Source organism: Maylandia zebra, linkage group LG16 (genome assembly GCF_041146795.1).
Source record: "Maylandia zebra isolate NMK-2024a linkage group LG16, Mzebra_GT3a, whole genome shotgun sequence".
NCBI lineage: Eukaryota > Metazoa > Chordata > Actinopteri > Cichliformes > Cichlidae > Maylandia > Maylandia zebra.
Genome location: NC_135182.1, coordinates 36,840,135 through 36,866,294, shown reverse-complemented (window position 1 = coordinate 36,866,294; position 26,160 = coordinate 36,840,135). Strand labels below are relative to the sequence as shown.

Genomic DNA, 26,160 nt, shown 5'->3' with positions numbered 1-26,160 from the left:
AAAATGCCATATTTAAGATTCCCCTCCCACGCTCAAAATCTAAACACGGTGTTGAGAGCAACTTAAAAATAGGACAATTAAAAAGGCTTTTATTGGTTTCCAGTAAAGAATACAATCTAAATCAAGTAATGTGTGTTCTGTTCACCCTAAACATGCAATGAAACTATAAAACATGACACATAAAAGCTGTTTATACAGTAAAGTTTGTGTGGAAGTTTCTTTCTATTCCTTTATGTTTACTTTATTTTACTCCAAACTCTGTTTGAAGATCTTTTAAAATCCGTACCTTATAACTGAGGACACACTCTCCACTTCAGTCTGTATAAAATGTCCAGCTCCACCAAATAAAAGCCATCAGTATTTTCTTATTTTTCTCAGGTTTACATAACGCTCAGATATTAAATGTTATAAATATCAAATGATAACTCTTCTGGTCTGCAGGTGTCACTCCATAAAACCCGCTTAGAGAAATGCAGACGCACAGAAACAAATGTTTGTAAGTCACAATCATGCAGTTTCTCACACTTCAGTCACCTGCTAATGAACACCTGCTCACAGGAAGTACACATAATAAATGAAACTTGTGCACACATGGATCCTCTGCTCTTTATTTCATGATGAAGTGAAGCGTGCGATACTTTATGTCTACATGGAGATACAACATGTGGGGATGGAAGCATGAAGCAGCAGCTTTAATCTGCAGCTTTGTACAGCATGCTGTGTGGGAGGTGCTGTGAGCATGTATACAGTATACACTGTGGTAGTTGGTCCCATATGAACGTACACAGAGTATTTACAGTACTGGAAGCTATCATACACACAGATGGTTATCAGGTTAAATCATCCACTCCTCCACCACGGGAGCACAGAACGTTCAAACTAACCAATGACAGAACTTCAGTCATGTGATCCATCATGCAGCAGGCTAAATGTGCTGAATATGTTCATCTAAATGTGTTTGTACAGGTGGAGAGCTTAATCTCGGAGCATTATGAGGACTACATGAGCTACAGTAAAAGACTTTAAAGGGAACCTCAGCGGCGGCACAGCGCCACATTCTCAGCATCAGCACTAGCCACGAGCTAAACGCCATGAGAACGGAGAACGTCCAGCAGTCCACAGCTTCAGTTGTTTCTGCAGGTGCTTCAGTAACAAGACCAGATCTAAATGTAAGGTTTACATCTCATACTAACTCTCACAGGCAGTATAACAGATGGACGCAACTGAAAACTGCTGCCAAAGCAGAAATGCCTTAAACCTGCACTCATTTTAAAGGCCACCAGGGGGCAACAGCTGTGGGTGCAACAAGACTTCCTGTCCTGTAGACGTCTGTCACCTCGGTAAATACTTCCCTAACGAGTTTGAGCTCCATCAATTGTTTCATGTCAAACCGAATAAAAATTTATGTTCATGTTATAATTTATTCATTTTTTTAAACTTTTGCTCAGAAATTGTTAGCCAATGAGTGAGCAGTATCAGTCCCGCCCCTTTTCTTAGGGCGGGACTGATACAGCGTGGGACATTGGTTTCAAAATGTCACACGCTGATCTAGAGGCTTCAGACATCAGCGGGCAACATCACTTCCGTCTGTTATACTGTCTGTGGTAACGATGGAGCTCAGCGCTATGCTAACATCTCCGTTGTTCTCAGAAACCATGACATCACCACTCAGACGCTGCGAGTCAGAGTTACAAACAGAAGTCACAGCATCAAAAATCATTTTACCCGTGAGGCTATCGCTCAGCTGGCAAACATCACGAGAGGAAACGCTCGATCGAGACGTTTGTGCGCCGCACAGAAATGCAGCGGGAGCTTCATAACTGTAAATTAAAATCGCAGGCAGCCTTTTTCTTGTTGGCTAGCTTTAAGCCAAAGTCCGTATACACAAACCAGTTTTATTCTACTGAAACACATCTGAGGTGCTTGTTGCTGGTTCATGTTGTCTGGAAACCTGTAATTACCACGTGTGGGCACAGGAGGCGCTGTTCAGCCAATGCTACGTCACACAGAGGTGGCGGTAACACCACAGAGACCGACGTGGTTTTCTGGACCGAAAAAAAACCTTCTTCTTCAAGCTGATAGAGCGTGTTTTCTGAAGGTTTGCTCTTTAATCGAGGCTGGAGAGAGTAAGTCTGAGCGAGTTAATGGCCTTTGTTCTCTGGAAATGATCACTAATTATTTATCTGTTGGTTAAAACCGGCTCCAGAAAGCTGCTTTCACATTTGTTAATCAGGTTCAGTCAGTAAGTGTGAGAGATCTACATCTAGTCCTCCACTCGGTCAGGCTGCATGATATGACCCACACAATATACACACATCAGCATCTAAAAACAGTACAAACGGTATAAAACACAGACATAACAAAACAGATCATTTTGAAAGGCATCAATAAAAGTTAACAGTATGATCATATTTCAGCTGACTGCACTGATGCTGTAATATTGTTAGTTTGAAATGTGCTAAATGTGAATAACTTCCTGTAGTAAGTGCACATTTAAAGGAGAAGTGTCACATAAACACATATAAATGTAAAAGGTTACACGTGCATTTATAAAAAATCGAAACATTCGGAGAAACAGGAGCAAAGAGTCAGTTTGGTATAAAAAACTGAAACACAAAGCAAAGTCAAATAAAAATAAAGACAAAGAAAGCAGAGTTCTGTTTCCTTCCTGTTTCTGTAAAACTCCAGAGCCCACGTTTACATGAACTCTGCGAGGAGCACACATCAAATGGAAATCAGCAGAACATACGTGCTCAGTGCTCAATGATGAGCTGCGCCCAAGGACCGATAGGTGTGACAAACCCACGTCTTTGATGGGCGGAGCTTATTTACTTGCTGTAACGATGTAGCAGTAGTGTTTGTTAGCATATATGTTCTTTGAGAAGCACAGAGATGTTTTAGTGTGTAAAACATGTGAGCACATTTGGTTTTTCTGGAACAGTCAAAAGGAAAGAGTGACGTGTAAACAGCCTACACACGGACCTCCACCCAGCTCGAAGCAGCTACACCTTTGGTCTGAAACTGAAAGGATGGAAGCGTTTACTTGGAGGTGGAACAGGAAATGAGACCTAACGTGTTGTGATGAGCAGGAACAAAGTCTGAGCTGTACAGTCTGATGGCTGCTGTCCTCTTCTTCTCCTCGTTTCATCTCCTGCTCATCATTTTACAAAGCAAACAGGTGTTCCTGCTGACGTCAGTGTTGTTACCTGAGAAGGTCGTACATGGCCGAGGTTTCGCAGGTCACGTTCGCAGGTCACGTGGTTTAATAAAGTCCACGGGACGCTGGCTCGTCTTTTCTCCAGCACTGACTGCAGCAGACCTCTGAAGGCAGTCGAGACTCTTCGGTAAAACAAAGTGCGGATAAAAAAGAATAAAGGTTGTCCAACAGTAAGGTTGTCGATCTGTTGCACATTGAACCAAACAGACCGTCAACAGGAGGCATCGTGAGCAGCTGCATAGCTAGATTGACTGTTTCAAGCAGAAACGCCTCTTCAGATCACACCACTACTGCACAAAGACACGCCAACACCGACACGACGTCCTACATACGTCAATGTTACTGCTAAAATTGCACCAGGTATCCTTTATAAGGTCTGTCCCTAAATAAATTTCATTGTTAAAGTGCATAAAGATATGACTGCTGTTTTGATAACATCACCTCTGGTCATTCAGACTACCTGCACTACCAGCCCAGAGGTGCATGAACCTTTCTACCAAAACAGGGAAGTTCTTAAGTCTGTGCTGGGTTCAGGCCTCAGCCAGCATCGAGCTCTCAGAGGGGACGACCCCTGATCCACGTCAGACCCAAACAGTCACTGCTAGTCCTGTTCAACGTCCTGCAGCAGCAGCACAAACGCTTATAAGTGAAAGAAGATGATGCTGAGTGCATTCAGATCCCTCTGTGGGACAGGACACAGCAGGAAAACAAGCCTAAAGAACTCAAAGGGAATGTCTCACTCAGACCTACGACGAGCTCTCGGCCATGCCCTTCAGCAGCCGGCCACATCCTACTCACAACAGGAAACATGAGGGAAGACCTCCACCCACACTGGCAGTCACAGCTGGAGACACTTCAGTCCTACGACAGGGTCAGTGACACACCTGCAGAGATAAAGAGGCGACAGACTGTAGGTACACTCAGATTTTTGAGCCGGGAGTGAGTCTGTGGAGCTGGAAGCTTCTTTCATTTGGACACCAAATGAGATCTCTAGGCTCGCAGCTACAACTAGTCCTTCGAAGCCTGAAAGTATTCCGGAAAGGAATTCCTTCAATATCCAACGGAGATTCCTGTAGATCAAGCCCACCCCCTACAAACAGCTGACTACACCCACCAGCCACAGAAGAATCATTTGGCCTCATCACCAACACCACCACTGTTTGGTCGTCACAGGTAACCTGATCTAGGAAACGTGTCAGAGGTCAGCTGATCACAGGACAGGTCCTGTCCATGAACAAACACATACTAGAAATTTAAATTCTGTCATTTGATGAAAAGTTCCTGCTGAGGGACGGATTTTGCATCCAGCTCCGAGTCGGCTCTGCGGGGTTTGGTTCTGGTTTGGAGCTGCGGGGGCCACACAGGTATCAGCTACCGACTCGTTTATCCACAACAAAAGAAGAGGAAGACAAAGAGCAAGAAAATTAATGAGATCTTAAAGAAAAGCAAACTTCGGATCACTTTAGAAGCAGGTCATCCCGTCGGGCTCAGAGGTGGTGGTCGCCGTGGCGCCGCCTCCAACCAAAAAGACCGCAATGCTGGATTTGGACTGGTTTAATTTAGGCATGCCGACACTTCCTGCTCTACAAACACCGGATGAGAACTGGTTCTGGCTGCTACTGGCGTCAAACTCGAAGTCCGGGTCAAGAGCCGTATCTGTGGAAACCACCCAGGAGGCCGGACGCCATTTTTTCAGGGTGTATGGAGTCTTGACCCGACGCTTGATTTTCTCCCCTGAGGCGCTCAGACTGCCGTTATCCACCACCAAAGCATCATCTGAGGAGAAGAAAGTGTTACAGATGTGAGGAGTTTGCACTGTTTTTGCATCTTTGTGGAGCTGCAGAGGTCACCCATGCTGCAGATCCCTCACAGAAAACCTGGAGTTCAAGCCTTCGACTGATCTGACTGAGCCCTGACACGCTGATAATGACGGCTGTACTGTACTGAGTTTTAGAGACAGATCACTGTAATCAGTTTGTCTCTGATGACCTGGTTACGTCGTGGTACACGGTGTAATCAGCTACAGACTGTCCAGCTCGAGCCAGTTTTGAAAAACTGGAACCTGCAGCTTATAAGTTTGTTTAAAAGTTCAAGAACAAACATGACTCACCTGAGGAGGTGCAGGGAGAGGACAGGTCCAGGGAACAGGGCCGCTCAGGTCTCCTGGCTTTGGTCTGTCCCACCTGGGATCGCATCAGACCTGCTGTCTGTGGCTCTAAAGCTGAACTTTGGAGACCTGCAAGTTGTGGACCTGAAGCTTCTGCAGGAGCTGTGGTGTCTGAAACTTCAGATCCCAAAGCTTCGAGGGTTTGCTCCTCTGGAGACGAAGCTCCTGGAGTTCCTGGTGATGAAGGTTTCTGAAGGAGGATTAATGCTTCTGTTGGGGCGTCGGGTCCTGGTGAGGCCTGGCTTACTGAAGCTTTTGTTAAGTCAGAATCTTTGCAGCCTCGGGGCAAAGCAGCGGTGACACAACGCACTGGGTGACCTTTTGAGTTTTGGGCACATCTGGGGGTCGACGTGGTTTCAGAGTCTTCCTGGAAACACAGACCTATATCCACACCTTCGCTTTGACTGTGGGTGGTGGGAGGGGCCTGCAGTGAGAGGGCTTTGCTGGATGAAAGGAGACCAGAAGGAGCAGAAAGTTGAACCTTCTGCTCCAGGTCAGAAGTTGGGGGAGGGTCAGCTGATGAAGCCAGGGCTAGCCGGTTGTTGTTGTTGTTGGAGTTCGAGCCTCGGCCCGATAAGATGCTTCCAGCGCGGCTGTGACGATGATGAGCAGGAGGAGGGGCTTCGCTCTCAGCAGGAAGCTGCTCTCTGCTCAGCAGAGGTTCATGTTCATCAGGACTGAAGTTGAGGAGATTCAAACGGCTGTCTTCTCCTCCCCTCACCCCTCCATCCATGGTCCCCTCCTCGTCCTCCGTCTGCGGCCCCGCCGGATTGGTTCGACCTCCGCCTATCACACCGTTCGTCACCAGGGTGGGGACGCCTGCGCTGTGACTGCTGCCGGCCGTTGTGATAGGCTGGACCTCTCTTCCAGCTGCAGCACTGCTTCTCACGTTTGTGCTGTTAGTAACCGTGGTTACCAGGTGTGGTTCTGCAGCCATAGCAACCATCACTGTGTTCATCTTGGCAACACCTGTTTCCACCTGGAACATGAAGCATTTTGGATTAGTGACACAGTTGGCCCGCCTGATACAGCTTCAGCTTAGCTGGTGAAACACCGAGTCGAGTCACGGCGAAGCTGTCTGAGGATCAGCTGGAGAACCCGGTCACATCTAAGCCCTACCTGTCGGTGGTTGGACTTGAACTTCCCCAGCTTCAGCCGTGACGAGGTGAAGCCGCTCTCCTTGACTTTGGGCAGCAGATGGAGACTGGTGGGCCTCTGAGGCAGATTCTGCTGTTTGGGGAGTGGGTGGATGGAGGAAGGAGGGCTATCTACACCTCTAACAGCCCGCAGGCCACTATGAGAGGTGGATGGTGAGCTGTTCACCTGGAACAAAAGCAACAAGCATGAGCGTCTGATACGTTCATTCATCGGCAGCCACGCGCTGTACAGGCCCTCAGCTGTGTGTACCTGATGGTGCAGCACGTCGGTGGGTTGTGATTCGGAGCCAAACTGCTTCTGTGAGTGCTCCATCAGGTTTTCATCAGAACTCTCCCTCAGGTTCTTATCGACCTGCAGACACAGATGTTGGCAGATGTTAGTGTGTCGGGATGGAGGCCACTGAAACCGAAGAAAGACTTCAAGGTTAAAACCTCTCTGGGGTCGAGCTTTGTGGCCTCCAGGTCTTCTTCTGTGAGATGCAGGCAGACTGGGACACTGGGCACGGCGCCACCTGGAGGACGGCGGGAGCAGAAACATGTGAGGTCACAGCTGTGCTCGCTGCTTTAATGAGGTGTTTGGGTTCATGTCGGGGGCGTGGCTGTTTGTTACCTGTGTGCTGATTTTCAGAGATGGTGCAGAGTAAGGTGGGCGGGGTCAGGATGGTGGTGGTGGACACGCTGCTGTCTGTGGACAGCCGAGCCTGACGGACAGACGGACACATAGCGATGAGACGCGTCCACGGTAACGGTTCGTTCAGGTGTGCTTTAATGGCGGCCGAGCTCCTACCTGCGCCTGCTGCCGTTCGTAGTTGATGGAGTTCCTGTTCTTCTCGCCGCCTTCTGCCCCATTCACAGTCGTCTTGATGAATGATGCCTGGTGGTCATCTCCCTGGAGATTTCTGACCACGCCCACATGAAGATCCTCAATGAAGGGGGAGGCGGAGCCACCGTGAGGAGGCCACCGGCCATGAGACAGATTCCTGAGTGACAGACAGGAAGGCATGAAATCCAGACTTCCTGTCTCTCAGTTTTACACTGTGCATTTACTGTGACACAGTACCACAGGTATCGTGTGTACTCGTGGTACTGTGTGTACCTGTGGTACTGTGTGTACCTGTGGTTGTGTACTGCAGTGTGTGTACTCAGCAGTGTGAGTTCATAGAGCCTCTCCTCTGCACACTGAGCGGTGAGCCGAGCCTCAGCGTCCTGATCCCAGCAGTCCTCCATCGTGTCCTTCAGCGAGCGCAGTAACTAAAGTACACAGAGTGAGAGACACGCTGGGATTACTCTACATCCAAAATACTTTTGGGAATTACCCTTTGAACCTTTGTCTAACTTCAAAGGTTCAGGCTGTGGAGCAATCTGACCACATCAAACTGAAAGACGGACCAGGCTGTTCTCCTTCCAGGCCTCGGGGAACCTGGGTCTGTGTTTCTCTCTGACCACCAGGCTCTGCATGTCCTCGAAGCTCGGATGATTCCCGAGCTCGGCCTGGAACGCCAGCTGGTACTCTGGCACCGCTTCCCCTGAGCGAGCAGTGAACACAAACACGCTGTCAGCTGAGGTGGTGCTACTTTACTGTGTGTAAGCAGACGGTGTGCAGGTGAGCGCGCTGCGTACCTGGGAACAGGTCGGAGCACCTCCTGAAGCTCTCCCAGTACAGCAGACCCAGAGCGTAGACGTCCACCTGCTTCAGCGCCGACTCGCAGTCTCTGAGGTTTAGAGCTCCGCCCAGAACCTCCGGAGACATGTAGCGCACTGTCCCCACCTGCACACAAACACACCATCCATCAGCTCCGCCCTCTGCTCATTCCTCACCTGCACATCAGATCAGAGCGAACGTTTATGAACTTTGACCTCAGATATGGCCATGGTGTCGTCGTCTCCGGGGCGACAGGGCCGGGGTCCCGTCAGTCTCATGGACAGGCCGAAGTCGGCGAGGACGCAGGACAGATCGGCCCGGACCAGGACGTTCCTGCTGGTCAGGTCTCTGTGGGCGACGGCCGGTTTGTGCTGGTCTGAGACAGTCGGGTACACGTGTTTGTTGTTGTTTACAATCGACCAGGTAAACAAACATATCAGCAGGAAAGAAAAGCACAAACAGGAAGAAACAAAGACAGCAACGTGCAGACGTTTCACAGCAACGCAGCCGGACGATGACGGCATTCACGTCATGAAGCTGCCGATGAAGCCAAGAAGGCGTTCTGTTTCCTCCGACACACGTTCAGCGATGGAAACATGAAAGAATGACAAACTGAGCCTTTTAATGTTTTTACTGTTAAAGAGAAAAATAATTTCATCAGAAACATCATCCTTTCTTTTCATGTGACAACGACATATATTACGTTCATAAACAGCTGGCCGTTATCCACCCGAGCCTCTGCTGTCAGAGAAATAATCCTCCAACCTCAAAATCAGCACCATTCATCCCAATATTTAGATATTTATTATTCCAGTATTCCATTTATGTCATTTGTTCTCTAAACAAACAAACTAAAGCAGCAGACTGGGTCTGTTCCAGCCAGCAGGGGGAGACACAGCACCTGTTTCCAGATGCTCCTCACACGGACCAATCCGCTGCTGAAAATAGACCCTGAGAGCGGCACCGTTTCTTCCTGTCTGTGTGATCAAAGCCTGCGATGAAGAAACAAGGATGACTCTGCACGAGCGACACGAGGTCGTCTTACCTCCTCGGTGCAGCTCAGTGTGCAGGAAGGCGAGGCCTCTGGTCACGCCGTGAGTCATCCTGCAGCAGGTCAGCCAGTCCACAGTGTGGAGAGACAGGTAGTGAGACAGGCAGCCCTGCAACACACACACACACACACACACACACACACACACACACACACACACACACACACACACACAGAGTTTGACCCTTAAATGCAGCTTTGTCTGATCTTTTTGACACTACAGGAAGTTCCTGCAGCATGAATGGTGCGTGTTGTACACTACACTGCCAAAAGCATTTGCTGCCTTCGCACACATGACCAGAAGTTCATGAAGTCATTACTAGTTAACGTTAAACGCTGGCTCGTTGGCTGATTTGAGGCCTTAGTTTTCACCGGAGCTACAGTATCCAGAGTCGTACGTAGTGAGGAGGTAAAGTTATTAACACGATAATCGACCTCTGTTGGAGCAGCGTTCAGATAGCTGCTCTGTGTTGGTACCGTTTATTTTTAATATCCATTTCTTACTTATTTATTTGTTGATCTTGGCAGTTCCATATATTCACTCTGTAACTGGATACGATGAAAGTTAAAGTGGCGACTTCATGGTTGATGTTCAGCCTTAAGATGAACCGTGTGTGTGTGTGTGTGTGTGTGTGTGTGTGTGTGTGTGTAAGCGCAGACACTTAAACAAGTAATTACTGTCTGAGGGCTGCAGAGGAATGCAGAAACCCACCAGACCAGACATCACTGCATCTGTGTGTGTCTGTTTGTGTGTGAGATACAGACTGATAACAAGAGTCTGAACATGTTTTCACATGTTGGGAAACTTTCTGAGCCCTGATGATGTCAGAAAGGTGCAGACTGTAAAAATGATGTGAGGTCATCTGAAGCGTGTTTCAGGTTCAAGAGACGAAACAGTAAAGTCTGCTCGCCTGGAAGGGAAGAAATCAATCTGAAGACTGACGGAGGTTTGGAAGCTGATCTGTGTGTGTGTGTGTGTGTGTGAGATCAGAGGCTCCAGACAGGAAGAGGGTGTGAAGGCGCCGTCTTCCAGCACAATAACAGACTAATGGAGAGCAGAGGTGAAGGCTGACAGCTGCACTGTGAGACTGTGTGAAGGCGCTGCTGGCGCCCCCACAGGCTGCAGACCCCATTACACCACAGGGTGACAGTAGACAAGCTGAATGTGTGAGGTTTGCCCCGAGGGGGCGCTAGAGGCATGAACGTGGCGGGTCAGGAGAGCTCAGACAGCAGGCGCAGTCAGACGTGGTCCAAACACACCTGAGGCTCAGCCAGGTCATCTGACCAATGGCTGAGCCTCAGCAGTCAGACTCACTCTTAGTGGGCTCGGCCTGTCATGCCTGCTTTGGGCCAGATCTGCTCCCCTGACCACCACCGGAGGACTGGGCTCTCTCAGTCCTCCGGTGGGTCCACAGGGACCCGCCGTGACCGAGCTTCAGACCTGCTGTGATGAACTCACGTGTGGGTAGTACTCCATGATGATCAGAAACTCAGGGCGTCCGTCTGCCGTCGTCCTCTCGTTCGCGGTCAGGAAGCGGGCGATGTTGTCGTGCTGCTGCAGCAGCGGCACGCAGTAGATGGAGCGCTCGTTGACGTAGTTCTGTCGGTTAGCTGAGCCGAAGAGTTTGGCAGCCACGCAGCGCTCGTTAAGAGAACCGCGAAACACTGCGCCGTAACGGCCTCGACCAATCAGCTGCCAGGACAGAGGATAGAAACAGGAAAGTGAGCTGTGGCGTTCCTCAGGGATCAATCTGAGGTTGAACCTCTAACCTTTGTATCATTATGATTGGTCTGTTTTTAATGGCCCCGCCTCTTCCCTTAAAGGAACAGTGCAACAAAGGGGTCAGAGGTTACAGGTAGGGCTGCTCGATTATGGCAAAAATGATAATCACGATTATTTTCACTGAAATTGAGATCTCGATTATTTGACGATATTTATTTAACCCTTTAAGACCCATAGAACCAAGTCCGCCAGAGCTTATATTATTTTTTTACATGCTGTAGTGTCATTGGGAGCATTTCAAGTTGCTATACATCAATACAACTGTTATAGCCCATATTTTAATAATATGTATGCATTAAGTCCATAGTAACTACATTAATTGCAAAAAAGTGCAATAAACTACAAAAAAATGTAAAATCGTTTTTGTTTTTTTTTACATATATTTCTACTTGGAGAAATTTAAGAGGTTTATCCCTCAAAACTTTAAATACAATAAAGTTGCAAAAAATAGTTTACAACAACAGGAAATTTATTTTGAGTGTCTTCATAGTTTTATTTTGGAGATACAGCAGTTTTTATATACTGCAGGAAAAACAAAAAAACAATCCTATGATGCAAATTTGCAAAGAAAACAGCAGGTGCATCAAAATAAACTATTTCCAGCAGTGCAATTCGAGTTCTAAGCATCCCAGCAACTATTCAGAAAAGTTGAGTCAAACATGACTTATAAAAACACCAGTATAGGCTTTTAAGGCCTACAAGTAAAAAACTGCATTTTCCGCAAAAATGACATCACTTCCGGTTTCGGGCAGGAAATGACGTACATGCGATAGTTCGCGTTGACGTCTTGTTCAATGTGGGAAGTGTTACGAACAGCTGATCGGATCGGCAAAGCGTGTTTCTGGAATATTATGTTTTTGTTCCTGCAAGCGCTTTTTATGCAATTTTTGCAAAACTTCATGTGGAAGGAAACCGTGACCGAGGACAAGCTGATGGCATAAGATGTAAGTACAACTCCTCCGGTTTCATATGCAAAACAAATTATTGTGCTAGCTTACGCGGTTCCGGTTCTACAGGGATTTAAAAATAGTTACGCAAAACGGAGCGTGCTGCTCTGACCGGCTTTAAAGGGTTAACAATTACAATGTGTTGAATAATGACTTTGAAAAATAATAATAAATAGTGCAAATACTGATAACAGTGCAAATGTTTGCAATATAAGAAACAAATAAAAAATGTAAACATCTATGTTTAGTGAACTTTGCAGTGTTGCTCTGTGGTGCAGCTACGACACCGTAGCAAAGTTTACACACTGTGTCTACTTGATCCACGTCTGACCGAACCCATAATGTTTCCACTAGGGCTGCCACGATTTGTCGACTAGTCACGATTACGTCGACTATCAAAATCGTCGACGACTGATTTAATAGTCGACGCGTCGTTTGAAGCTTTGTAAGATCCTGAAAGACGCAGGAATAATAGCAGGATTTAAGAGTGTAATAACGGACTGAAACAGAAGATGGCAGCACAGCATGTACAAGGATGCCAGCTGCCGTTAAACCCCGAAGAAGAAGAAGCAGCTGTGTCCCAGAATTCATAGCACGGCCCAGCTTAGTTTCCAACAATGGCGGTAGCTAGTTAGTTTTAATATTACTCTTATTATTCTTTCTGGGTCACAAAATAAACGTTTAACATATTTTCAGGCGAGAATGTAGCTGTGTAAACCTCAAATATCTGCTCAGTTTATCAGGACACCGCATATTTTCAAAAGCGCTCCGACGTTTTCGGAGACGTCTGTTACCCACTAGCTCGATAGCTAGCCGGGGGCTAGGTCACTAGCGCCGTGAGAACACCGGACTCCCGGCAAATTGTTTTCAAACCCACCGCCGTCTTTCGCGACTCAGGTTAAATATATATGAGTCACTTAGATAACTTAAAATGTTATTATTTGGCTTTTTTCAGTATTTTATTTGTTCCTGAGTAAATCGGTTTGGCTGAGATTAAAGTTATAGTTTTTACACAGCTGAATAAACGTCAAGCAGACAGCTGATTATCAGAAGTGTGAGATGCTGGAGAATATACTCCAGTGTCCTGTTATATTTTAGATAGCAAGGAGTTTATTAAACTTTACCGAAACAATCTGCAAATTTCATTAAAACTGAATAAACTATCATCTTGTCTTTATTTTTAGTTAGCACCTTAAACACTTAAAGCTGTAAGCTAATGATAGTTATATAAGAGCAGATGCTGCTGGTGCAATAAGCTGTAGTTTTACGTCCAGTGGATGACGATCTGATTAGTCGACTAATCGCATAAATAATCGGTGACTAGTCGACTATCAAAATAATCGTTTGTGGCAGCCCTAGTTTCCACACCACTGAAGTTTTTTTACCTCTTTTCAACCAACGGCAGTCACTCTCCTCTCCATATAACTTCTGCTTAGCTTTCCGAGCTTCCCTCGGGTCCTCTTATTGTTGTGACGAGTGTTCGAAATGCAGAGAGGTGCGCTCGATTTGCCACACGGAGCAGCGCGAGAGTAAAGCACGAGGGAGGGGCTAATAATCGGCTCAGTCATTTTTAATGATCGTTGAAAGCCCAGATCGTAATCGAGATTAAAATTTGATTAATTGAGCAGCCCTAGTTACAGGATGGTCAGTTTGTGTCTTGCTGCTGTTGTTCACCGACTGACCAGTATTATCCAAATAAACCTGTGCAGCTGCTGCAGGGTGTGTGTGTGTGTGTGTGTGTGTGTGTGTGTGTGTGTGTGTGTGTACCTCCAGCAGTTTCAGGTTGTCGAGGTCGATGGAGGACTCTGCGTTCGCCGCCTCCATCACATCCACAGCAGACAGACTGTGTTTCTGCTTCCCTGCACAAACACACACAGCTGATCACATGACCTCAGTCTGGCGAGGACCAACATGGCTGCCGGACAGCAGCCAGGTCAGAAGTGAGTTAACATTGATTTTTATGTATTTGTTATAATTAGTGTCAAAATCAAAGCACAGATGTCACTGCAGCTCATATCACGCGACTAATTTCACGTGTAATGTCGGAGGTCGTCAGATGGGCGAGTTTCCTTTGATTACAAAAACCACAGTTGTGAGCCAGCGCCACCTCCCGAGGACTTCAGACCTCCACACACTAAAACAAATCAGCTGATCGCTCAGAAGGCACTTCCTGTTTACAGCGACTGTTTAAAAAGAGCACAGGATGTTCAGGCTATTGTGCTCTAAAGATTACTCCGAGACGACAAACCTCCGCCCAGCTGGAAAATTCCCTCCACATGTCGTAAGAACTTAAGTTCGGACCTCTCAGAGTGTCTGACCCTCACTGTGTGAGGTTTGCTGAGAAACGTCGTGTCACATGGTCTCTTCCTTCAGTGTGTTTCAGGTCAGATCCAGCTGTGAGCCTGTGAGCAGCTCCGCTAACGTTTTCATGCAGATCCATCGATCCTGCTTTAATCTGAAAAACTCATCACATGACTTCCTCATTTGTTTCTTCACAAAACACTAAACTGTGTGCATGTGTGTGTGTAGGTGTGTATATACGTGTGTGTGTGTAGATGTGTATATACGTGTGTGTGTGTAGATGTGTATATACGTGTGTGTGTGCGTACGTACGTTTTATTATGCGGTATCCCAGGAACAGCGCCACAATGAGGATGGCTGCTATGGCGATGGTTACCAGGGCGATGAGCACCGTCACCTCTGGCTTCAGCCGGTGATCTGAGGGGTTATGATGTCATCATCACATCAGTGTGACACACATGTTTGTACTTCTGTCTTTGTGAGGACCTGCGCTACTCTGTGTAACCTGCGCTCTGAGGTCAGTTTGACAAAGAGGGACCGGTCTGCAGGTCAGACTGAGGGGCTCATACAGATCAGACCTCAGACCAGCTGTCAGTGACGCTCGTCCACCGCACCAGCAACCAAGAGGACAGAAAGCTGTGGCTCATTAAATCATTAAGTGTGTTACTGTAGGGTCTACCTTACCATAAAACACACCTTGAGGCGTCACTCAAGTTCAACTTTCACTCAGACCGTCTAAACTTGGATCCAGTGTTTGGGAACTGCAGACATTTTCACCAGAGATGGCACCAGACCACTTTTTATGTCCGATACCGATATCATACATTTGGATATCTGACATAGACATCCAGAGTTTAAAGCAGTGCAAATAAATGCAAACACGTTTTCATGACACTCGTCTTCATCAGGATCAAAGCTGGGACAGAAAATCGAGACCCGCCCCTGCACAGCTACCAGCTGTCAGCTACACAGAAAGGATCCTGGTGTTATTTGTCTCTCAGAAACAGTTCAGAACTTCATCTGCATGTTTCCTCTCACCACATATCCAAACCATCATGACCAGCAGCTGTATGCATACATGAACACTCTTGATTTTTCCAGGAAGGATCCAGAATTTCAGTGCACCTCCCGAAAATCTCCCGGAGCCATTCTCCTGAATTTCTCCCAATTTTCTACCCGGAAAACAAAATTGAAAAACCATATCCCAGAATTCATAGCGCGGCCCAGCCAATTCCAGTTTCCAACAATGGCGGCAGCTACTTAGTTTTAATATTACAGTTATTAATCTTTCTGGGTTGAAAAATCAAACTTTTAACATATTTTCAGGCGAGAATGTGTAAATTATCTGAGCCGGCGAGAACAGCGAACTCCCGGCACATCGCTTTCAACCCCCCCGCGGTCTTTGGCTAGTTATCGAAGTCACTCAGATAACTGTTTGTCTTTTTTCAGTGTTGAATTTGTTCCTGAGTAAATCAGTGGATGGATGGATCGGGTTACATTTTTAATTTCTCCCGATATCCAGTAATTTAGGTCGGGACCGATACTGTATATGGGATCGGTCCATCTCTAAGTTTTACATACAGCTGCTGTTCCTCGACACGTCCTGGTGAACGAAGCAGAGCGAGGAAAGTGTTTTCTAAAACAGAACGGCGTGTGCTCTGTCTCACAGGGCGTTTGGTGCTAATGATGATGCTAATGATGGCTAACAGGAAGTTAGCCTCCAACAAACAGCAGCGTCATAGTGAAATAGAATAAATAGAAGCTTTATCTTTTGTCTCTTCTTGCTGCTGCTCAGTGGAGGCGTTGCTAACGGTTACACTGCTGGGTCACATGATGAGTTATTATGGAGCGGGGACCACTGATTGGTGTCAGTGCTTCTCACCTGTCTGTTCCGCCTGGCCGTCCGTCCTCATTGGTTTCAGAGCGGGTGTGTCGGCGGTGGGCGGGGCCTCTGTGTAGTTGGCATTGCAGAGGTCGTGGCTGCAGCAGCAGAAGCGATAGCTGCCTTTCTGCGTGGAGGACAGCTTCTCTGTTACCAGGATACAGCGGTCGGCTTGACACTCGTGCAGGTGAGTCCAACAGCCTGAAAGCAAACCGAGGCCAAACTGTAACCAGATACAGTAGAAGAACGCAACAGAGGTCAAAGGTCAGGGAGTAACAAACCCCGATGAGCTCACCTTGGGTCAGCAGGTGCATTTCTCCATCTGCTTTTTTTTCCCACAATCCATAGCAGCGGGAGCCGTGGCTGCAGCGGATCGTGCCGTTTTCCAGCACCACTCCTGGCTGCTCATTGGCAGGAAGAGGCTCCACCCCCTGGGGGTTACTGGTGAAAGCACACAGTCTGTCCTCAGCATCACTGGACTGCAGACCTGAAAACACAGAGACTCACCTGTCAGCTAACAGACTGTATATTAAAGAGGGTCAAACCCTGCTCTCTGTCTGAGCTCAGTGACCTTTGACCCGTTTCAGGTCTGACTGAACAAAACAGGAAGTTTAGTTTGGAACTGATGGTCAGAGTCACAGAGGAACAGGAAGTGTTCTTGTCCCCGCACTGTGTGACGCGTCCACAGCTAGACTGACCTCTGACCTCAGCCTTCACAGAGATCGAGCTGTGAGGCCGTGAAGCTGCAGCGAAGCCTCACATAAACACTTCTGACAGTTACTGTCCTCCATCATCGTCGCCTCAGAGCGAGCGGCGAGCAGTGACGGAGGTCAGAAACGATCTTTGTTCTTGTTTGTCTCGGGTTGTTTGTGGTTGGAGGTTGGGCTCGGTGACATCATTACACGGATCTCTGTGATTGGCGTCCACGTCAGCCTGAAGGAAAACTCTGACAGCAACAAATTAACATGCAGTGTGGCGCTCCGAGAGCGCAGCGGGAACGTCGGAGCGGCGTTCTCGCCTCGGGCCGCTCAGCCGCCTTTACAACAAAAACCATTAATGTGATGTCCCAGCAGCTCGTCTACACGCATCCCATCAGCCCACGTGCAGCTTCAGACGCCGCAGCGACCGAGGAACGCTGGAAGGAAGCGAGAATCTGAAAACCAGCAAAGTTTGATATTTAAACGGTGATGTTTGCTCGCTCGTGCTGTCAAAGCTACAGCTGAAGAAGCCCGAGGCTCAACAAGAACACGGGTGAGAAAAATCTCGTCCATAAACACCGAGGTCAGCCCCCGCTGTCCGCCTGATCGTCGTCAGGTCATCAGTCGGGGGTCGCGCAGGGTGACGGCGGTCTCGGGGATCGAGTCATCACTGAGACACGAAGCACGTCGCTTTGTTTTTAATATCAGTCTGATTAATGATTAGGACCTGGTGTAATGTGAGAGTGCAGCAGCCGCAGGCATCATCATCATCATCAGGGCTGGACTCTGAATCACGGACACTTTACTAACCCCAGAGGGAAACTGAGTCGTCATAGCAACAAACATGACAGACCACAAAGCCCTCGTATGAAGTGCAGAGACAGACGACATCAGAGGACATCAGAGGACAGCAGCACTCACACTGATGTCTCTGCTACAGGTATCATCACTGTTTGCTACAGGAGGTGTGACAGCAGCAGCGGGGACGCCGTCCTGGGCCGCTCGCCGTGACATCAGAGAACTGCTGGAGGTACGGCAGAGTTCCTGCTGATGTCACAACGCTCGCCGGGCCACTCCACCTGACGGGCCTCCACAGTGAGGCTGAGCAAAGCCTGGTCACACAAACACACCTGTGTACCTGAAACCTGAGCTTCTGGCTCTTTCTGATTGGACGCAGGTGTTTCCTGGGTGATGGATTAACGCGCTCACACAGCTGGACTGTTGTCATTTCCAGATGTTGTGTGTCTGTATTTTTACATCAAACTGAAGCCCAGAAATAAAACTTTTAACTGTTTCTTATGTCATGCTTCATAAGACAGCTCGTGTCTCGGGTTGCCGTGGCAACAGCAGCGGCTGCTCAGCCCACGCGTCTTTTGAACAACGACAACAGAGAATCGCCTGGACGCACATCTGGATGTTTCTGTGTTCAAGAAGAAAGTCAAACGTTTGCACACAGCGAGAGCAGGATCTGAGTGTGTGTGTGTGTGCGTGTGTGTGTGTGTGTGTGTGTGTGTTATTTTGGTTTACATGTGAATGAGGAGCTGCATTCCTGAGCGGAGTCTGCCGTCTCCACCCGGGCGGAGTGGAGCCAGCACAGCGCTGTGTTTAGTCTGCACCGAACACACTCACAGCCGGAGGAAGGTGTGTGTGTGTGAGTCTGTGTGTGTGTGTAGCCTTATCAACCACATCGCAGCACAAACACAGAGCACGCTCAGACTGCCTGACGACAGCGTGTGTGTCCCAGTCGGGACCAGAGGGTGTCTGTGTGTGTGTCTGTGTGTGTGTGTGTGTGTGTGTGTGTCTGTGTGTGTGTGTCTGTGTGTGTATATGTGTGTGTGTCTGTGGATGAACAGTCATGAAGTGAGAATGCAGGAATGTGAACACACAACAGGGCGGCTTCAAGGCCACACACACTGCTTTCCTGCATCACTGAGCCTGTGTGGATGCTTCCTGCCCGGCGGGGCGACAACAGCTCGCCATCAGCTGTTTATCAGAATCAGAATCAGAATCAGAATACTTTATTGATCCCTGGGGGAAATTATTTTTTGTTACAGTGCTCCATTTTAAACCAACATTAAGACAAGACAGACAATACGCTAACTAAGAATAGTACAATATATACATATACATACATACATACATACATAAGTCACTCATAAATAAATATTTGGAAAAGAAACATGTGTAGTTGTAGCAGCAAACAGTGTGTTAAGTGGATGCGTTGTACAGGGAGATGGCCACAGGCAGGAATGATTTCCTGTGTCGTTCAGTGGTGCTTTTCGGTAATCTCAGTCTCTCACTGAACGAGCTCCTGTGACTGACCAACATGTCATGGAGTGGGTGGGAGGTGTTATCCAACATTGTCTTTATCTTGGACAGCATCCGCCTCTCCGACACCACCTTGAGGGAGTCCAGCTCCATCCCCACAACATTGCTGGCCTTACGGATCAGTTTATTAAGTCTGTTGGCATCTGCGACCCTCAGCCTGCTCCCCCAGCATGCAACAGCATAGAGGATCGCACTGGCCACAACAGACTCATAGAAAATCCTCAGCATTTTCTGGCAGATGTTGAAGGACCTCAGTCGCCTCAAAAAATAGAGACGACTCTGGCCCTTCCTGTAAAGTGCTGTGGTGTTTTTAGCCCAGTCCAGTTTATTGTCAATGTGTACTCCAAGGTATTTATAGTCCTCCACAATGTCAACACTGACCCCCTGGATTGAAACAGGGGTCAAGTGTTTCCTGGTCTTCCTGAAGTCCACGATCAGTTCCTTGGTCTTTGCCACGTTGAGCTGCAGATGATTCTGCTCACACCACGTGACAAAGGAGTCGACCACAGCCCGGTACTCTGTCTCATCATCCCTGCTGATGCATCCAACCACCGCAGAGTCATCAGAAAACTTCTGAAGATGGCAGGTCTCTGTGCAGTGGCTGAAGTCTGTGGTGTAGAGGGTGAAGAGGAAGGGGGAGAGGACAGTCCCCTGTGGTGCCCCTGTGTTGCTGATCACCTTGTCAGACACACACTGTGGGAGACGTACATATTGTGGTCTTCCTGTCAGGTAATCAACAATCCAGGACACCAGAGAAGCATCCACCTGCATCGCTGCTAACTTATCACCCAGGAGGGTCGGCCTGACAGTGAACTCTGTGTGGAGCATCACAGTCACTCTTCATGGACGTAAATCTGCTCCGTGTGTCTCACGCCGTCCTTCACTCACGTCTTCGGTCTCGGTCCACAAACTGAGAAACATGCATGCTTTCACAGTTCAGCTGAACTTTGACCCTTTGGTTATAAAATGAGGTCAGTAAATAATTGTACCTGATCTGAGATCAGTGAGGAACCCTGTGCTATCACAGATCACTGAGTAGGTCAGACACACCGTTCATGTGTGTGTTACAGAGAACAACGTACCCAGGCTCCACCCGCTGCTCCTCCACCCTCACACTCAGTCCTCTCCTGTCCTTATACACATGACTCCACCCAATCCACTCCACCTGTGGTTGGACTAAGCTTATAGACCTGACCTGTCAGGGAGGGGCTCTGCTCCAATCTGACACTGCAGTAAAACCAAGGAGATGGTTACTGACTACAGGAGGGGCGGAGTCTCCATCAAGATTGTCTTCAAACACACCACCTCTGGTTAAAGAGCCATCAGAGGCCACACCCCCCGAGAGCTGCACAGGAATCACACCCACACAGTCGGGCACGCTCGCTGCTCAACGGCACACGGGCAGCCTGCTCAGCAGCCTCCACCCTCTCGGAGGACATCTGGACAGCAGATGTGTGACATCATCACTGTGTGTTTGTAGCATCATCAGCTTCAGCTCAGTCCCGCCCTAAATGTTCATCACGAATCCTTATTTACTCTCACTGACTTTTATCAAATGTTTTTGTCTCACTGACAATAACCATTATTATTGTTATTGTCATTATTATCATATCCAGCTGCTCATGGCTTTATGTTTGTGCCGCTATTCTGAGCGCACGTAAAAAAATTTGCAGGTGCAAGTGTTGCATTTTGAGGAGAAAGTTATTTTGAGCGAAGAAAAGCTGAATTTGAGTGAACAAAATTCAAACTGTATTTCAGTGTTTGCTGTTATCCACACACACACACACACACACACACACACACACACACACACACACACACACACACACACACACACAACAGCAGCCCCTCTCGCTCAGTGTTTGCATTTGCGCTCGCAATGTGTCGCTCGCGCTCTCAACATTTCTGCCCGTGCGCGTTCAACTCTTTCTCTACACCGTTATATTTGTGCCACAAAACCAGCCAATCACAGACTTGGATGCAGAAAAAATCTGATTGTCTGTTTTGGTCTCCAATCAGCTCGAAATGACGAAATGCAATATCCCAGAATGCATTTGGTCCATTTCGGAGATGCCTGTTACCCACCAGCTAACCGCATAGCTGGACTGGACTGATGATTTACAACACATCCGTGTTGAGGGGAAAAGGAAAGCGATTAGTCCCGGACTTCAGCTACAATGAAAAAGACACAAAGCTGGAGATATTCTGTCTTTGCTTCCTCTTCTCCTCTCCCTCCCTCCCTCTCCTGTTTCTACTTCAATCACGAAACTGATCAATGATCAGCTGATCATCTCTCTTGTTTGTTTATCGCCCACTTTGCGCCAGAAAGAGGAAACCAGCAGATGTCGCGCTAAACAACAGCAGCACGTTTAAGCTTGATCAGCTGTTGTTAGAATTTATTTAATATTACTTTCTAGTATCAGCTGATGTTTGCTGGAGCCACAGCTGTAAAGCTGCTGGTCATGATGTCGGTTTGGAAACATAAAGGTGATACAAATCATACATACCGTAATTGTCGGGCTATAAGCCGCTACTTTTTGCACAAGCTTTGAACCCTGCGGCTTTTAGTAAGGTGCGGCTTTTCTATGGATTGTCCATGATTTTGTGATGATTTGTTCCGCTGTTGTACGGCACTACGTTGCCTGGCGGAAGGGCATGTGATCAGACACACAAGGGGTTCAAGAGTGGTATGTTGGTCACATGTCCGTCCGCATGGGAACATAGTGCCGTACAAGTAGCGCGAAAAGCAAACTTCAAAGTAGCGCTACGCGTTCAGCGGGAGGCGTGGATGACGAGCGACGATAAACTTGCAAAAAGCAAGTTATGCCCAACTCCACCGGTGGATTCTGACAGCGTGGAAAAGTGTGAAAACATCCATGATCACCAACGGATTTTGAAGGGCTGGACTGCTGCATGATGGAGAGGAGGACACCGCCACGGCCCTTCTGAGGGTGTTCGACTCTGACACTGACAACGAGGATTTCTTTGGTTTTGTAAGTGACAACGAAGGAGAGAAGCTGAGAGTGGATGACGAAGCCATCCTGAGCCTGTTCGTTTCCAACACTGGAGAAGAGGACTTTGGTGGTTTTAGTGCAGGAAGAAGAGAAAGATGGTGAATGACTGACTTTTCTTCTTGTTAAAGCCGTGTCGCTGCACCTGAGCCTAAAAGGTAGGCCGGATCTATTTTTCTGGTGTGCTGCAGGTTATTGTTATGTACTACATTTGTTACTCATTTATGAAGCACAGTACATGTTTCGTACTTGTAATTACCGCTACTTGTACATATACCTAAAAAGTTATGCAAATATGTACCCATAACTTGTTTTTCAAAATATTAATAAAAGGGGTGTGTCTCCAAACAGCCATCTCTTTCCTGACAATTCCCTTTGTGCATATTCTCTTACATATGATAAGTCAACATTGAAACACCTGCGGCCTTTAGTCAGGTGCGGCTAATGTATGTACAAAACAGGATTTTCCCCTGATTTTAGCTTGTGCGGCTAATATTCAGGTGGGCTTTGTAGTCCGGGAAATACGGTAGTTACCAACAAGACAGTGTACGTCACTGTCACAACAGCGTTTGCTTTAGTTCAAAGGCTTTATGGTTTTTCCTGTAACACCTGGTGGTGTAGTCGGTGATCTTTTTGTCAGTTCAGCCTTTTGTTTAACCCGAGTGACCACCCGGTCAGCTGGTGGGTAACAGGTATCTCCGAGAACTTCAGAGCATTTATGCAAATATGTGATGTCTTGATGAATCGAGCAGATATTTGAAGTTTACACAGAAACATTCTCGCATGAAAATATCTTTAAAGTTTATTTTGTGACCCAGAAAGAGTAACATTTCAAACTCCGCCACTGCCTCGTTTGAGTTTTGGACGAAATGCATTCTGGGATATTGCATTTCGTCATTTCGAGCTGATTGGAGACCAAAACAGACAATCAGATTGGCTGTGATTGGCTGGCTTTGTGGCACAAATATAACGGTGTAGAGAAAGAGTTGAGCGCGCACGGGCAGAAATGTTGAGAGCGCGAGCGACACATTGCGAGCGAGCGCAAATACACAAACTGAGCGAGAGGGGCTGTTCTGTGTGTGTGGATAACAGCAAACACTGAAACACAGTTTGAATTTTGTTCTCTCAAATTCAGCTTTTCTTCGCTCAAAATTAATTTCTCCTAAAATGCAACACTTGCACCTGCAATTTTTTTACGTGCGCTCAGAATAGCGGCACAAAAATAACGCCATATCTGCTGACCTCTCCCTGCTGACATCATCAAGCACAGCTGAGGTCGTCCACCATCATCAGGCAGCTACAGGAAGTGAGGTGATGATGTCACAGCGTTTAAAATCTCACTTCCTCTGCTGTCCTGATTGGCTGAAACGTCAGAATGATGTAATGCTGACAGAGAAGTTCAGAAACAGGAGACCCGCAGCTGCCCCCCCCTCTCCCCCCCAGCCTAAACGATGATGTGTTTGATACTGACCGGTGACAGCAGGCAGCAGCAGCACACACAGGCACACCTTCAGCGCCGGGGACGCCATGTCGGATCCACCTCACAGGGCGATGGGCATCACTGATCCTGGGCTCGCTGCACCCCTCCCCCGCTGAAACACAGACAGGAGCTCGGTTTGTTCTCGGCAGACGAGACGCACACTCATCCATCACACACTCCACCTCTCTCCTCCAGCTCGCTCCGACAGCAGCACCATCCTGCAGGTCTGACAGCTGATTGGTTGTGAGAGTTGCACAGAGACATGCTGACCCCCCCCCCCCCTCGAGCCAGTGTGCAGCTCGTCCTTTTACAGTTGAAGATTAAGGAGGAGCTGCCAGAGGAGCACACAGAAACATCCTTTACACAGCTCCGTCAGTGTTATCCACCCAGGGTGGAGCTGCAGCTGTGGCACCGCTCATACACGTTGAACACGGTTACTGGTTTCCTGTTCCTGCATCGATAGTTTCTGTTGTTAGTCCTACATTGTACCTCAGTGTATTTATTGCAGTACTGCAACTAAATACTGTAATATCATCACTGCTGCTGTTACACAGTGACAATGATTTCCATCAACTAAATAACACGTGTGTAACGTCTCTGCTGTGCACTGTTTCTGTCGTGATATCACACACACAGACACACACACACACATGCACACACAGACACACATACACACGCACACACAGACACACACACGCACACACAGACACACATACACACACATGCACACACAGACACACATACACATACACACACGCACACACAGACACACACACACACACATACACTCACACACAGACACACACTCACATACACTCACATACACTCACACACACACACACGCACACACAGACACACACACTCACATACACGCACACACAGACACACACACTCACATACACTCACACACAGACACACACACATGCACACACACACACAGACACACACACACACATACACACAGACACACACACACACACACACACACACACACACGCACACACAGACACACACACTCACACACACGCACACACGGACACACACACTCACATACACTCACACACGGACACACACACATGCACACACACACACAGACACACACACACACACACACACATACACACAGACACACACACACACACGCACACACAGACACACACACTCACACACACGCACACACGGACACACACACTCACATACACTCACACACAGACACACACACATGCACACACACACACAGACACACACACACAGACACAGACACACACACAGACACACACACGCACACACACACACAGACACGCACACACACACACACACACACACACACACACACACACAGACACACACACACACAGACACACACACACACACACACACACACACACACCTCCAGGACATCATCACAGTCTCTGGTGTCTGTGTTCACTTAAACAGTCCGTTAATATCTTTTTACTCCTTCTGTAAAACAACTTTATTCATAATTTCACATGTACACTCATCTGCCTCTTCATTAGGTACACCTGCTCATTAACACAAATATCTAATCAGCCAATCACAGAGCAGCAGACATGTCCTGCTGAGGTCAGAGGTCAAACGCTTTCAGACTGACAGTTTGGCGTAAACATGACAGCACGGCTCCACCAGGCTGCTGCTGTGACACTGTGGGGTTAAACTGGTTCACTCCATGGTCACAGCTCTCAGGTGGTGGAGTGGGAGATGTCATCTGGGAGCAACAGCTGTGTGATGATGTCACAACATTTCCAACAGCTTCCTGAATCTGAGCCACAGAATTAGAGCAGCTCTGCAGGAGAAAGGCTCCGCCCTACAGCGAGCCAGGTGTACCTAATGAAGTGGCACATGAGTGTGTGCAGCAGCTTTATCATTCATACAAAAACCTGCAGGAGATGTTCCACAGTGCACGCACACACACACACACACACACACACATCTGTAACATCTGCATCAGCTCACAGTAAACCACACACACACGCACACACACACTGAGCTGTGTGTGTGTGCGTGTGTGGCAGGTCATGACAGGTGCGTTATACACGCATCATGAAGGTCACACACACGGCATATATACCATCACGTCATACAGAGGTCACGTGGCCGCCGCTGTACATCACCTGTATGTTTGTCCGCAGGTACGTTTAACGGCGCTTTTACAGCTGAGACTGGAGGGGAGTGGCGCGCGCACACACACGCTCTCTCTCTCTTACGGACACGCACACACACACACACGCACATACACAGCGGTCGGTCAGATAAAACGGTTCTTACCGGTGACGGAGGCTGGCTCGGCTCTGCGGGAGGAGACGAGGCCGTCTGTGTGTGTTCGGTCCCGGCTCGGCTCTGTTCGGCTCGGTCCGGTTCGGACTGTGATCTCGGGTGTCTGTCCGGGTGCAGCCGCAGGTTTGTGCCGCAGAAGGCGAAAATCCGCAGAGACGAAGCTGCGCTCAGTTTTTCTGCGGCCTCAACCAGACTGTCAAA

At 48.0% G+C, this 26,160-nt stretch overlaps 1 protein-coding gene across 1 annotated transcript; it reads right to left on the bottom strand.

The window, feature by feature from the left end:
• Positions 1 to 592: 592 nt before the first annotated feature.
• Positions 593 to 26,150, bottom strand: LOC101480484 (bone morphogenetic protein receptor type-2). The gene is made up of 19 exons (XM_004574418.2): positions 25,951 to 26,150; positions 23,656 to 23,776; positions 16,443 to 16,634; positions 16,148 to 16,348; positions 14,578 to 14,682; positions 13,732 to 13,823; positions 10,694 to 10,927; positions 9,229 to 9,343; positions 8,399 to 8,559; positions 8,162 to 8,309; positions 7,931 to 8,067; positions 7,656 to 7,792; positions 7,329 to 7,521; positions 7,152 to 7,242; positions 6,974 to 7,053; positions 6,792 to 6,893; positions 6,504 to 6,707; positions 5,328 to 6,363; positions 593 to 4,993 (listed from the first exon to the last, which is right to left on the bottom strand). The coding sequence occupies exons 2-19, from the start codon at positions 23,711 to 23,713 to the stop codon at positions 4,680 to 4,682; spliced, it is 3,600 nt and encodes a 1,199-aa protein (XP_004574475.1). The 5' UTR covers positions 23,714 to 23,776; positions 25,951 to 26,150; the 3' UTR covers positions 593 to 4,679.
• Between the last annotated feature and the right edge of the window lie 10 nt (positions 26,151 to 26,160).